The sequence below is a fragment of the Amblyraja radiata genome, chromosome 12 (genome assembly GCF_010909765.2).
Source record: "Amblyraja radiata isolate CabotCenter1 chromosome 12, sAmbRad1.1.pri, whole genome shotgun sequence".
Lineage (NCBI taxonomy): Eukaryota > Metazoa > Chordata > Chondrichthyes > Rajiformes > Rajidae > Amblyraja > Amblyraja radiata.
In genome coordinates, this window is record NC_045967.1 from 21,476,045 (window position 1) to 21,491,116 (window position 15,072).

General features: G+C 48.3%; 1 protein-coding gene across 1 annotated transcript in view; it reads right to left on the reverse strand.

Annotated features, from left to right (window-relative positions):
• LOC116978996 (interleukin-13 receptor subunit alpha-2-like) overlaps window positions 1–15,072 on the reverse strand; it is a 31,364-nt gene that overhangs the window by 15,473 nt on the left and 819 nt on the right. The window contains exons 2-4 of the mRNA XM_033030355.1: window positions 6,736–6,860; window positions 5,439–5,590; window positions 458–608 (exon numbers count right to left, since the gene is read on the reverse strand). Coding sequence (XP_032886246.1) covers window positions 458–608; window positions 5,439–5,590; window positions 6,736–6,811 — 379 coding nt within the window. The 5' untranslated portion in view covers window positions 6,812–6,860. The remainder of the gene's footprint in view (window positions 1–457; window positions 609–5,438; window positions 5,591–6,735; window positions 6,861–15,072) is intronic.

Sequence of the window (15,072 nt, forward strand, 5' to 3'; positions counted from 1 at the left end):
GGACTGTCCAGCACCTACATAACTACCCATTGTGTGTGAGCACTGAAACCCAGGCAGCGAAGCCTGGTCAGCAGTAATCACGCCTTGCCAATGGATTCACGCCTGGATTAGTACAATTAACAGCCACTTTACTGCCACCCAGTTATGTAGTTAAGGTACTTGTGTAGATGTTGTGCTCATTAAAAGAGGGGGGAAATGGATTGAAAATGTATGATTTTGTATTATTCATGTATATGGTACAATGTATGACCAGCAAAGTAATTACCATCATCAATTTGCAAACCAGTTAAGTTAAGTACTGAAGGTACACAAAAAAGCTGGAGAAACTCAGCGGGTGCAGCAGCATCTATGGAGCGAAGGAAATAGGCAACGTTTCGGGTCGAAACCCTTCTTCAGACTCTTCTTTTTGAAGAAGTTAAGTACTGAATCAGGATTTTCCATGATAAGAGAAGTTTACCTTCCATGAGTGGCCAGTACGTCATCTCCATCCAGTCACTTTTCAGCTCAGATCCGTCACAATGTTCTTTTACAAGTGTCCGGACCTTCACAATTACTCCCTTGTTGAGGTTAAACCCATCAGTGTGTTTCAGTTGCCTGGTGATTATACGCTGAAAAAGATATAGATAGGTTAAAGGTGAAAAATACATTTGACCTTGCACAAAAATGATGGAGTGACCAGCTGAATTTCACAACCCCCAATAAGGCTTCATCTTTGAGTCATTCCAGCTGAGGTACCCACCAACCAGTTCAGCTGATTCATGTCAAGTCTCCATGCAGTAATCCAGTCTTTTTCTTCTACTTTATCCCTGTAGTTTATTTTCATCCAACATCCATCCCATTTCTTTTTGTAATAATTAATTTTCTATGTTTCTACCACTGTTGCAGGCTTGTGTTCTATCGTTATAATGTATAATGAAGTTCTTCTTTACATCTTCCTATACCATCAGCAACATTTCCTTTATTCCATCCATTCCTCTACCTTCTTTCTAACCTAGACTTACTGTTTCTCTTTCCACAGATACTGCCTGACTTGCTGTGTTTTTCTAACATATGTCAGTATAGATATGGTGGGCTGAAGGATCATTTTCTAAGTTGTATGACACAATAATATATTGTCACCTTGACACCAACACTTGTTCAATCCTAGGTACACAAAAATGCTGGCGAAACTCAGCTGGTGCAGCAGCATCTATGGAGCGAAGGAAATGGGTAACATTTCGGGCCGAAACCCTTGTTCAATCCTGCTGCACACTGTCTGAAAGGTTACCATTTATCATGTATATGAAATTATTCTGGGGGAAGATGATCTAAAAATAGGAATTTAAGAATAATGAGAGAAATGAAATAATTGCTTGTTTTAGTGCAAAATATCATAAATGATGTATGATACTGCCACGTTCCTTTAACTTCCACTAACTATCCAAACAATTTGCGTCCCCTGTAATCTCAAAATACAATCCTTTGATTATACTGGTGTGAACATGTAATGGTGAGTGAGAAAACAAGAGGGAGATCTAGGTGAGTGGTGGCAGAACAACTATCTTCCTCTCAACGTTAGCAAGATCAAGAGATGATTGTTGACTTCAGGAATGGAAAGCAGAGGGACCATCTTCATTGGCAACTGTGTTGGAGAGAGTCAACAGCTTTATGTTTCTGGGCTTGCATGTCTCTCATGATGTGCACTGGGCCCAGCAACTTGATGCAATCACAAAGACACCTCACAAAAGGTTTTACTTTCCCAGAGGTTTGAGGGGATACAGCATGTCAATGAATACTCTATTGAGCTTCTTCATGTGTATGGAGCAGAGCATACTGATCAGTTCCATCACTGCCTGGTTCAGAAAAATTCAAACACTCACGAGGAGGCTGCAGAACAGTGGCCATTATCCAATCCATCACAGATATTGATCTCTCCACCGTTGAAGGGATCTACAGGAAGTGGTACCTCAAGACGATGGCCATTATCAAAGACGCACACCATCCTAGTCCAATTTCATCTCATTGCTAACATTAGGATGAAAGTGTTGATGGCTGAGAACCGGGCTTCCAGGCTCAAGGACAGTTTCTTCTCAACAACCATCACGTTCTTCATCTATCCTACACAACTCGAACTATAACCGTACCTTAGCACCGAATCACTACGGAGTTTGTATGACAATGGCTGCTCCATGTACTTTGGTTTTGCATAATCATGGTATAGTTTACTATGAATAACAGATAAATTATTTATTATATTAACTTATTTATAACGGTTAATAAATATTAACTTATTTATCCACTATAAACCCACCGACTCCCTCGACTCCATTCAAGGACCTAAGCAATCATACCAGGTGCGACAGAGGTTTACCTGCATCTCCTCCAACCTCATCTATTGCATCCGCTGCTCTAGATGTCAGCTGATCTACATCGGTGAGACCAAGCGTAGGCTTGGCGATCGTTTCGGGAACACCTCCACTCGGTCCGCATTAACCAACCTGATCTCCCTGTGGCTCAGCAGTTCAACTCACCATTCTGAATCCGACCTCTCTGTCCTGGGCCTCCTCCATTGCCAGAGTGAGCACCACCGGAAACTGGAGCAGCACCTTATATTCCGCTTGGACAGTCTGCATCCCGGTGGCCTGAACATCGACTTCTCCAATTTCCGGTAGCCCTTGCTGCATCCTCCGCTTCTCAGCTCTCCCTCAGCCCTCTGGCTCCTCCTCTTCCTTTCTTCTACCCCCCCCCCCCCCCCCCCCGAAGAAGGGTTTCGGCCCGAAACGTTGCCCATTTCCTTCGCTCCATAGATGCTGCCGCACCCGCTGAGTTTCTCCAGCAATTTTGTCTACCTTTGATTCTCCAGCATCTGCAGTTCCTTCTTGAACATAACTTATTTATTGTTGTTGTTGCATCTAATGTGCCTGCAAATATGTAAGAATTTAATTGTTCTAGTTCATATCCCATGCATATGACAAATAAACACTCTGGACTTTTCATTTCACATGTCAGCTATTCTTTGAGACGTGTCGCCACTTATTATCTGTTCTGTGCTGTTTGCTCGCACTCAAGGCTCGCAGATACCTGCATTTATTTCACTCATTCTACTAAACATCAAGAAGGTATTTTTTCACCCATCATTGGTTATTCACTGAAAGACCATTAATTAATTTCACAAATCTGGTTCCCAATATGTTTTTATGTGTTTTCTAATATGTCATAATAGGCTAAAACATGGACTTGAAGAGCTGTGAGTAATGGGGCCGTCCCACTTAGGCGACTTTTTAGGCGACTGCAGGAGACTATGCAGTCGCCACATGTTCGCGGGTGGTTGCCGGGGTGTTGCCTTCATGGTCGTGAGCAGTTCCCGTATTCTGGGAACTAGTCGTAGGCTCATTAGGGTTGCCGCAATTTTTTTAACATGTTGAAAAATTAGCGGCGACTAGAATGAAGCCGCCATGGAGGGTAACGAGAATTCTCATGCCGTAGGTGGCTCGCCAGGAGGTCCTAGTGGGTTACCAGGAGGTCAAAGGTTCTCTTAGGTTCTTGTAGGTTGTAGCTGGTGCTGACTGGTAAATTTCATTGGCTCATTGGAAAAAAAAAGTATGCAGTAGTTTTCAGAAACAAGGACAACCAATCGGCAATGTTAACGCCTGCCGATCTTCATAGCCACGTCTCTGGCTTCTTAGAAGTTGTCTTCATTCCTTCTCCCTCCTTTTAAAGAACCTACTGTTTTTTAGCTTCTTAATTAGAGCGCCAACCTTCCTGTTCATCACGTGTGTACCACATTGGCTTTGCAACGTGTGAACTTCACTCAGACAGCGCGCCCCCCGCTTGCCCTGTCCCCCGCCTGCATAACGGGCTGGTGAAGGAAGCGATATGTGTGTGTGTGTGTGTGTGGTGTGTGTGTGGTGTGTGTGTGGTGTGTGTGGTGTGTGTGGTGTGTGTGGTGTGTGTGGGTGTCTTCCACTTTGAGAGTCGCCGTTCCAGTTGCCAGCTTTTCAGGCGACTGCTGGCAACTTGACAGTCACCGGCAACAGGCCCATTAGGCTTTTGCTTGGAAAACCGTAAGCAGAACTAAGGAGCCAAAGATGTTGTGAAAAGCAAAGTTATAAAACTACTACTTCATTCAACACCAATACTCGAACGGAAACGTCACCTATTCCTTTTCTCCAGAGATGCTGTCTGACCCGCTGAGTTACTCCAGCTTTTTGTGTCTATCTTCGGTTTAAACCAGTATCCGCAGATTATTCCTGCACATTATAATCACTGGTCATTGTGAATGTGTTATTCTTATAGCTATCTTCAATCACCTAGCATATTTGTTTCTTCTAATTCCTCCTGACGAGATTAGAGATAAGAGTATATCACAAGAACAGGCCATTTGGCCCACAATGACTGTGCCAAACATGATGCCAAGACCAACTCTTATCTTCCTGTATATGATCTATATCCCTCCATTCCCTGCATGTCCTTATGCCTAGCCAAAAGTCTTCTAAATGCCACTATCATATTTCCCTAAACCACTACCACCAGCTGCTCATACTCATACTCACTTTATTAGCCAAGTATGTTTTGCAACAGATGAAGAATTTGATTCGCCATATAGTCATACTAATAAAGAGCAACAACACACCAAATACATTTATCACAGTGACTCCTCCACATTCCTCACTGTGATGGAAGGTGAAAAAAAGTTCAATCTCTTCCCTTCTTTGTCCTCCAGCGGTCGGGGGTCTCTAACCTTCCGTTGACGGGATGATCTTACTCCCGTAACCAGCGGTGGGCCTCCTTGTTGGGGAAATCACATCTCATATTTCGCTTGGGTAGCTCACAACACAACTGTATGAACATTGAATTCTTCAATTTTAGATAATACTCCCAATTTCACATTTCACTCTTTTTTTTCTCCTTATCTTAAACCCTTTCACCTCCTTTACATCTCTAGCCTTGGTCCACCCATCTTGCCAATGAAAACACCTCTCACCTGTTTCCACCTATTGCTTGCCAGGCTTTGTCCTGCCTCCCCTATCACCTCTCTAGCTTTCTCCCCAAACTCAATCATTCTGAAGAAGTATCCTGACCAGAAACATTGCTTATGTCCTCTAAAGATGCTGCCTGGCCCTCTAGGTTATTCCAGCATGTTGTGTTTGTTCTGTAAACCAGCATTTGCTGTTCCATATTTCTCCAACCGACTAATTCATATGGTTTTGGAATGGTGGAAGAAACTTGAGAACCCAGGGGAAACCGAAGCAATCTCAGGCAGAACATGCAAGCTCCGCACAGATAGCACCCAAGGTGAGAATTGAACCCAGGTTACTGAGTTTTAAGCAGCAGTCTACTTGCAAAATGACTATGACATCCTAATGCTACTCTTCTGCTTTAAATATCGACATGGTAATAGTACTCCATAAGGTTAGTTATGAAAGAGTCGTATTTGATGGTCAGTAAGTTTTATTTACCTTACAATTAGTTGAATCCGCGTCACAGTATGTCAACATGTATCGGACCATACATGATTTCTCACTGGTCAAACTCAGTGGAGCTTTCCAATGAATGTGAAGTGATCCCAAGTGGCCAGGATCAATAATCTGTAGGTCCGTAGGTGGGTCAACTAAAACAAAAAAACGTACTTTTAGACATTGAGAAAATCAGAATCTGAAGATTAAATAATAATAATAATACATTTTATTTATGGGCGCCTTTCAAGACTCTCAAGGACACCTTACAAAATTTAGTAAACAGAATACAAAACATGTAAGCGGAATGAAACAAAACAAAAAATAACGACAAAAAGATAAAAAATAAATAGTAAAGACATCAACAATACACAATTCAAAGACACAATTCAAAGACACAATTCAAAGAGAGAGCAGCGGCAGCTAATCGCGCCAGCATTCGCTCTCCCTTCCGGCAGCCATCTTGGAAACGGAACAATAAGGATCTTTAACATAGAAACATCCCCCCACAATGGTTACCATTATGGGGGAAGGCACAAAGTCCAGTCCCCAACCCCAGTTCACCCATAATCGGGCCAATTGAGGCCTTCACAGTTGCCTCTACGGAGGCCCGACGTTCCAGGCCGTTCTCGCCGGAAGATGGTGCTCCGGCGTCGGGAGAGTCCTCTCAGCGGCTAGGGATACCTGGAACGGCCGCTTCCTTACCGGAGACCGCGGCTTCCGAAGCCGACAAGGCCGCGACGGTTGGAGCTCCACCACTGGCGATCTCATCGAGAGATCCCAAGCTCCAGATGTTGAAGTCAGCGCCGCCACCAGCAGCTGCCTGCTCCGCAGACCCGCAGCTCCGCGATGTTTTTATCGGCAGTCTTCAGCTCACCGGAGCTCCAGCGCGGCGACCCAGGCAAGGGATCGCCCGCTCTGCTCCGCGATAGCGCTCCAGCGCTGTGCCGCCGCCGAAGCCGAGGTGCTGGGCGGTCCCCTCGGGAAAACACCGCTCCAGGCCCGCTGGTAGGCCGCGAGGACGGGTCGACGGTGCAGCCCGGAGAAAAGCTGCCTCTCCGACCAGGTAGGGACCTAGAAAGTAGTTTCCCCCCTTCCCCCCCCCCCCCCCTCATAAAAAAAAGTCTAGACCTCCTAAAAACAAACACTGAAACTCACTAAAAAATTAAAGAAAAGAGTGAAAAAGACGGACAGCTGCTAGCAGCCGTGCCCCAAGATGGCGACTCCTAAAGAATAAAGATACAGTGTCCCAGCCTAACCTCAATGTTTTTTGAATCATGAAAGTACTCTTGAACCTTACCTGTCAGTGCTGCTGATGTCACACTTGGCCACAAAATCAAAGCAGGAAGAAGAATATCCAAAATGTTCAGACACATGTCTGTAAGCTGGCTGAATAATAACGTGCCTGCAGAATGATTCAATTACCTTGGAAAGAAAATAAAACGTACAAATTATACACAAGACACTTAACTGTTCAATATACCAAACACAATTAGACATTGATTTATTTGGTTAACCTAATGATATCTTGTAGTTTTAAGGGTAGAATACTAAAATATTAAGGTCATTTTGGATTGTTTAGACAATTATGTGATATCACCTGGAAACCACATATATTTCCTTCTTTTTTTTCTTTTTTAAATTTGTTTATTTTATTAGAAGTTAATACAATACAAAACAATACAGTGGCACCTAATTTTAGGTGCCAACTATGTCATACCGTAATCCATTCTATGTACAACCTCTAGTTTTATGTTATGAGAAGGAAGTAAGCAAGACAAGAAAAAGAAAACAATAGAAAGGGGAAAGAGTGGAAAAATAGATGGTAGAGAGTAGAAACATGTGAAGTGTGTATATAAAAAATAAAAATAAAAAAATAAAATAAAAAAGAAAAGGTGGAAAGTAGAAATAGAAGAGAAGGCCCCTTAAAAGAGAATTTTTCAAATCTATATTCGGAGATGTAGATCTATCCACGTCATGAACTGAAATCAGCAATCCTTATGGTACCGCTGCATCACATGATTCCAAAAAGTCGATGAAAGGAGACCAACTCCTTAAGAATTGGTCGTATTTATCTATTAGTCGGAGTCTCATTTCTTCAAGGCGTGCTATGTCCATCATATTCCTAATCCACATTTTAACAGTTGGTATGGCTGTATTTTTCCAAAATTTAAGTATCAATTTCTTTCCAATTATTAACCCATAATTTAAAAAAACATTTTGGTCTTTATTTAAATTGGTATCTTCTCCTCTTATTCCAAATATAATCCATTCCATTTTGGGTTCTATTCTTGACTTGAAGAGCTTTGTAAATATATCAAATATATCACTCCAAAGTTTATTCAACTTTGTACATCCTACAAATGAATGTGTTATATTAGCGTTTTGAAACAAACATTTATCGTATCTGGCAGAGACGTTTGGATAAAATTTATTCAACCTCGTTTTTGAATAATATAGTCTATGTAATAATTTGAATTGAATTAAATTATGTCTTGTATTAATAGAACAGTTATGTGTATTCATCAAATACTTTTCCCATCTATCCTTCGAGATCTTTATCATTAGCTCATGTTCCCAATTTTCCCTTAGTGCTTCTGTTGAGGGTGATTCTCTATATAATATATTATTATAAAAGTATGATATTAATTTTTGTGAATCAGCCTTAATATTCATTGCTTCTTCTAAAGGGTCTAAAAATATAGTTTGAAATCTATGTGTATATTTCTTCATAAAGTCACATACCTGTATATATTTAAAATATTGATTATCCTTCAATTTAAATTTAAATTTTAATTGTTGAAATGATAACAGTTTACCCAAATATATTTCCTTCTGCGCATCTTCAATAAGCGAGTTCGGTATTCCAAAACACGCAAGGAATCATGGGATTTGTCAAAGGTCACTTGCTTTAAAGAAAAAGCGAACGAAGCGCTGGCTGCATAAACCAAATGTAAATTCTTATCTTTATTCATGATTTATGTGTAAAAATATATTAATTCTGATGAACGGGGTGCCAAGTAGCGGGTTTCGTCCCGCATTCCTTTTCGCCGGGGATGCTGCCCATCCAGCTGAGCCGCCGCAGCACCACTCGTGCACCCCCGCCGATAGCCGGCGCCGGGGAGGTTGGCCGGCGGCCGCTCCCCCCACCCCACCCAGCGGCCGCTGGACAACCTCCCCGGCGCGGCGGGGGCCGAACGCCAGCTAGGGTGCACACGGGGTGCTGCGGTGGCTCGGCTGGATGGACAGCATCCCGAGAAAAGGAATGGGTGACGTTTCGGGTCAAGACCCTTCTCCGGAGATGTTGCCTAGCCCGCTGCGGCGCCCCATGTGTGTCCCCGATGGTGGCCGGAACTCGGCCCCCGCCACCACCAAACCTCTCCTTCTGAGTCACAACATCCTCCACCAGCAGGGCCATTGATGCCGGAAGACTACAAGCAGCTCCAGTGGAACTGATTGCCTATCCCAGCTCCGACTTACTCACTGTTTGTAATCTCATGCCCTCCACTGAGGAATTTAAACTATTGTGGTGCGTGGGTCTCAAAAGGAAGCACGAAGTCCAGTGTTTTGAGAGGCACCTTTAATTATGTTCCTCCCGGTTGTAGGGAAGACCAAACGAGAGAAAGATGGCACCCAAACCCCTGCCTTTAAAGCCTCTGGCTAAGGGCCGCCTCCGGACTGAACCACTCCCGTGCCGAGGGGTTCGACAGGTATGATGGCACGACCCTTGGGAGCTGCCACAGGACCCCCCCCCCCCCCAGAACCCGAGGCACGAAACGCACCGGCGGGCGCACGACCCGGCCGGCCCGCGTGCGGAAGTAAGCAGATCGTGGGGCTGGCGGAGGCATAGATGGAGGGACAGGTCGAGGGATAGGTTGAGGGACCGGCAGGAGGACAGGTGGAGTGACAGGCGGAGGGAGCCGTGAAGGGGACGCCCTCGAGGCCAAGGCTGGTCAATGTCCAGGTGTGCCGGATTCAACCGATCAATCGACACTGCCTCCGGCCGGCCCCCCAATGACCAGGACAAAAGTCGACTGCCCGTGTTCCAACACCCGGAACGGGCCCTCGTACGGCCTCTGGAGTGGCGTCCGGTAGGCATCACGGCGCAGGAAGACGTATGGGCAGTCCCTGAGAGCGAAATGTCCCATGGCGGGACATCGGGACGGGTGCGAGCCTGCCAACTCGCTCGCGAAGGCGCTTTTGGGTGGATGAGGGCGTTCCCTGCTGCCCCGACGCCGACGGTACGAACTCCCCGGGCACCGTGAGTGGCGAGCCGTACACGAGCTCCGCCGATGATGAGGCCAAGTCCTCTTTGGGAGCAGTCCGGATGCCCAGCATGACCCACGGCAACTCGTCCATCCAGTCCGGGCCGGAGAGTCGCGCCTTCAGTGCTGCCTTTAGCTGCCGGTGGAACCTATCCACCAGACCGTTAGCTTGCGGGTGGTAAGCCGTGGTGTGGTGTAGCCGCACCCCCAGCAAGCGAGCCATGGCTGACCACAGCTCGGAGGTGAACTGTGGCCCCCGGTCTGAGGAGATGTGCGCCGGCACCCCAAAGCGAGCAATCCAGTGCGCGGACAACGCACGAGCACACGTAGCCGTTGAAGTATCGGCCTGCCGAATGGCCTCCGGCCACCGCGTGAAGCGGTCCACCATTGTGAGAAGGTGGGTGATGCCCCGGGACGGCGTGAGAGGCCCTACAATGTCTATGTGGAGATGGTCGAATCGCCGGTGAGGTAGACCAAACTCCTGGAGAGGCGCACGGACATGGCGCTGGATTTTCGCCGTCTGGCACCGAATGCAGGTGCGAGCGCAATTGCCAACCTGCTTGCGCAGACCGTGCCACATGAAACGAGCGGCCACTAGTGCCGTTGTCGCCCGGATTGATGGGTGAGCCAGTCCGTGGATCACCTCGAACACCCTCCGGCGCCAGGTGGCAGGGACGATGGGGTGCGGCTAACCGGACGATACATCGCACAGGATTGTCACTCCTCCAGGACCGAGAGGGACATCCTCAAGGCGGAGGCCGGAGATGGCAGTCCGGTAGGCGGGCACCTCATCGTCCGTGAGCTGTGCCTCTGCCAGAGCAGAATAGTCAATTCCGGGCGCCACCTCGAACACGGCGTTGATAGTGGGGCGGGCCAATGCGTCGGCCACCCGGTTGTCTTTCCCCTCGATGTAGCGGATAGATGTTGTATACTCCGAAATGTAGGCCAATTGCCGCTGCTGTCGTGCGGACCAGGGGTCGGAAACCTTCGTCAGGGCGAAAGTGAGCAGCTTGTGGTCCGTGTAGGCGGTGAACGGGCGGCCCTCCAGGAAGTAGTGAAAATGGCGCACTGCCAGGTACAGAGCCAGGAGCTCACGATCGAACGCGCTGTATTTCGTCTGCGCGCGGTTGAGGTGCCGGCTGAAGAAGGCCAGGGGCCGTCAACCTCCGCCAGTCAGTTGCTCCAGCACAGCACCAACCGCCGACTCCGAGGCGTCCACCGTGAGAGCAGTCGGGGCATCTTCCCGCGGGTGCACCAGCAGTACGGCCCGAGCCAGGGCCTCCTTCGCGCCGCCAAATGCAGCCACTGCCTCGTGGGTCCATTCAACGGCTTTGTTCTGCCCACCCGCCAGGAGTTGATACAGCGGCCGCATGATGTGGGCCGCGGATGGCACGAAACGGTGATAAAACGCCACCATGCCGACAAACTCCTGCAGGCCACGCACCGTGCGTGGGCGGGGAAACCGACGGATGGAGTCGACCCTGTCAGGCAGGGGAACTGCGCCTTGCGCAGTCATGCGGTGGCCTAGGAAGTCAATCTCTGTTACACCAAAACAGCACTTGTCGAGGTTGATGGCCAAACCATGCTCGCTGAGCCGCTGACAGAGCTGCCGAAGGTGGGCGCAGTGCTCCTGCTGCGAGCGGCTGGCCACCAGGATGTCGTCCAGATACACAAACACGAAATCGAGGTCGCGACAAACCCCGTCCATTAGGCGTTGAAAGGCCTGCGCAGCGTTCTTGAGGCCGAACGGCATCCGCTTGAACTCATAAAGTCCGAATGGCGTGATGATCGCCGTCTTGGGTACGTAATCCGGATGAACCGGGATCTGGTTATAACCCCATACCAGATCCACTTTTGAAAATATTGTGGCCCCAGCCAAATGGGCGGTGAAGTCCTGGATGTGGCGTACGGGGTATCGATCCGCTGTTGTTGCGGCGTACAGCCGTTGGTAATCCCTGCAAGGTCGCCAGCCCCCGTTTGACTTAGGGACCATGTGGAGTGGGGACGCCCAAGGGCTGCTCGAAGGGCGGACGATCCCCAAGGTCTCCATTGTGCGGAATTCCCGCCGTGCCAGACGCAGTTTATCCGGCGGCAGTCGGCGTGTTCGTGCGTGGAGAGGTGGGCCGGTAGTCTGGATAAAATGCACCACTCCGTGGCTGGGGGTCGATGATCGAAACTGCGGGCTCAGAATGTCTGGGAACGTGGCCAAGATCCGTGCGAAGTGGGAGTCCACGGACGCCAGGGGCCGTCCCACCGGTTGATACAAATGCAACGTGATCGGCTCCATCGTAGCGGCGTTGACCAAGCGCTGACGCCTGACGTCCACCATGAGGGAATGCGCCCGGAGGAAATCGGCCCCGAGCAATGGCTGGGAGACGTCGGCAATGGTGAACCGCCACGAGAAATGGCAGGAGCCGAACACGATCGGGACCATGCGCACTCCATACATGTGGATGGGGCTGCCATTCGCCGCGGTGAGGACGGGCCCCCGCTTACCGGAACGAATGTCGGCCAGCGAAGGGGGCAGGACGATGAGCTCCCCTCCAGTATCAATGAGGAAGCGGGTCCCGGAGCGCCGATCCCAGGTGAAGAGGCGGAGATTTGGCCGGCCGCCGCGGGGGCTATTGGCAGCCGGCCCAGGCGTTTCCTGGGAACGTGCACGGCTGGCGGCATTGTCGTGCTGCAGCACCCCAGCGCTGGTGGTAGTAGCCAACAAAAACAGAAAATCAAAAACATAATGTGAAGAGAGAGCAGCGGCAGCCAAAGCACGCCAGCGTCCACTCTCCCTCCACGGCAGCCATCTTGGACAAACAATAACAGGATTACATTACAGACAAAAAAAAATCATCCCCCCACAGTGGATACCACTGTGGGGGAAGGCACAATGTCCAGTCCCCACCCCAAGTTCACCCCAAAGTCAGGCCTATTGAGGCCACCGCAATTGCCTCTACGGAGGCCCGATGTTCCTGGCCATTCTCACCGGGTGATCTTGCCCCGGCGTCGGGAGAGTCCTCTCAGCGGCTGGGCCACCTGGAACGGCCGCTTTCTAGTACATCGAACAATCCTTGTTCGAGGTGCACATTGGCCCTATCCCCGAACTCTACCTCCGCTACATTGACGACTGCATTGGTGCTACCTCCTGCACCCATGCAGAACTCACTGACTTCATCCATTTCACCACTAACTTCCATCCGGCACTAAAATTCACCTGGACCATTTCCGATATCTCCCTACCGTTTCTTGACCTCACTATCTCCATCGCAGGTAACTGACTACTGACCGCATCTACTATAAACCCACTGACTCGCATGGCTATCTGGACTATACTTCTTCCCACCCTGCTTCCTGTAAGGACTCTTATCCCCTACTGCCAATTCCTCCGTCTGCGCCGCATCTGCACCTAGGATGAGATGTTCCAAACCAGGGCATCGGAGATGTCCTCATTCTTTAGGGAACGGGAGTTCCCCTCTTCCACTATAGATGAGGCTCTCACCAGGGTCTCTTCTATATCCCGTAGCTCCGCACTCACTTCCCATCCCTCCACTCGTAACACGGACAGAGTCCCCCTTGGCCTCACCTTCCACCCGACCAGCTGTCACATACAACAGGTTATCCTCCGACATTTTCGCCACCTCGAACGGGATCCCACCACTGGCCACATCTTCTCATCTCCTCCCCTTTCGGCTTTCCGCAGAGACTGCTCCCTCTGCAACTCCCTGGTCAATTCGTCCCTTCCCACCCAAACCTCCCCCTCCCCTGGTACTTTCCCTTGCAACCGCAGGAAATGCCACACTTGTCGCTTTACCTCCCCTCTCGACTCAATCCAAGGACCTAAGCAGTCTTTCCAGGTGAGGCAGAGGTTCATCTGCACCTCCTCCAACCTCATGTATTGCATCCGCCGCTCTTGGTGTCAACTGCTCTACATCGGTGATACCGAGCACCGGCTTGGCGATCGCTACGCACAATTCACATTACTGAACCCCATCTTCCGGTGGCTCAGCACCTCAACTCCCCCTCCCATTCCGTATCTGACCTTTCTGTCCTGGGCCTCGTCCATGGCCAGTGAGTCTCACCGCAAATTGGAGGAACAGCACCTCATATTTCGCTTAGGTACTTTACACCCCAGCAGTATGAACATTGACCTCCAATTTCAGGTAGTCCTTTCTTTCTCCCTCCTTCCCCCCCCCCCTTCCCAGTTCTCCCACAGCCCACTGTCTCCACCTCTTCCTTTCTTCTTCCCACCCCCCCCCCCCCACATCAGTCTGAAGAATGGTCTCGATACCAAACGTCACCTATTCCTTCGCTCCATAGATGCTGCCTCACCCGCTGAGTTTCTCCAGCATTTACTTCTACCTTCCTTATTCTGAGAGGACAATTCTTAGTTCTGGACACCTGCGGGGAAAGCATCAACCTTGTCTGTCCATCTACTGGAATTGCCAAGTCCCGAACCATTTTGTAATTTATAATTAGATCCCCTCATTCTTCACAACATTGGATGGTGAACTCGTTCCAATGCCCATATCTGGGGTCCAAACTGTCAATCTTATGAATCTTTGCTCCCTGTCTCTGCAACGAGAATATCATCTTTTACGTTGGACTGTCAGATTTGTCCACAGGAACTATTCCAGAACTACACAATTGATAAAAATGATAACCAGGACATTAATTCTATAGACATCTCTTTCAGAACACTGTGCTGTACATCAGATCCCTTGAGGTTTATCAGTATCAGTCTTATTAACTCCCTTACATATACATTGTTTTTTTTACAAATTCTTGCAAGTAATTCCTCATTTTTGCTGACCCTTGATTCTTTGGTATTTCTAGTGAACTTTTATGTATATTTCTGTTAAGCGGTTGTTTAATTCCACTACCATTTCCGTACTTCCCATTGCACTTCTCCCATCTTTATTTGTAAACACCATTTGCCCACACTGTTCTTTTCCCTTATACATATATTTACTCTTTCCATTTTATTCTGGTATTTCATTATGCTTTTCGTTATCAATTTCTTACTACCTTGTTGTGTTCTAAAATATTCACCATTCACGGGCCTCACTCGTTTTTGACAACAAAAGATCGTATTTATTGAATTAATCCCATCTTTAATATGTTTTAACACTAAACAGTTTCCCGCCCTCACGAGGGAGTTCAGCTCCAAGTGTGAATGATAACAAATAAATCCAAAAATGCATGGACACGATTAGAAAAACAAAACATAATAATAAATGCTCATTTCTAACTTTGTTACATTAATCAGTTCAGAATGTGAACTGGATTACTCAAGTTTTTAGTTTAGAGAAGGGGGGGGGAGAGAGAGAAGGGGGAGGGGGAGAGAGAAGGGGGGGGGAGAGAGAAGGGGGGGGGGGAGA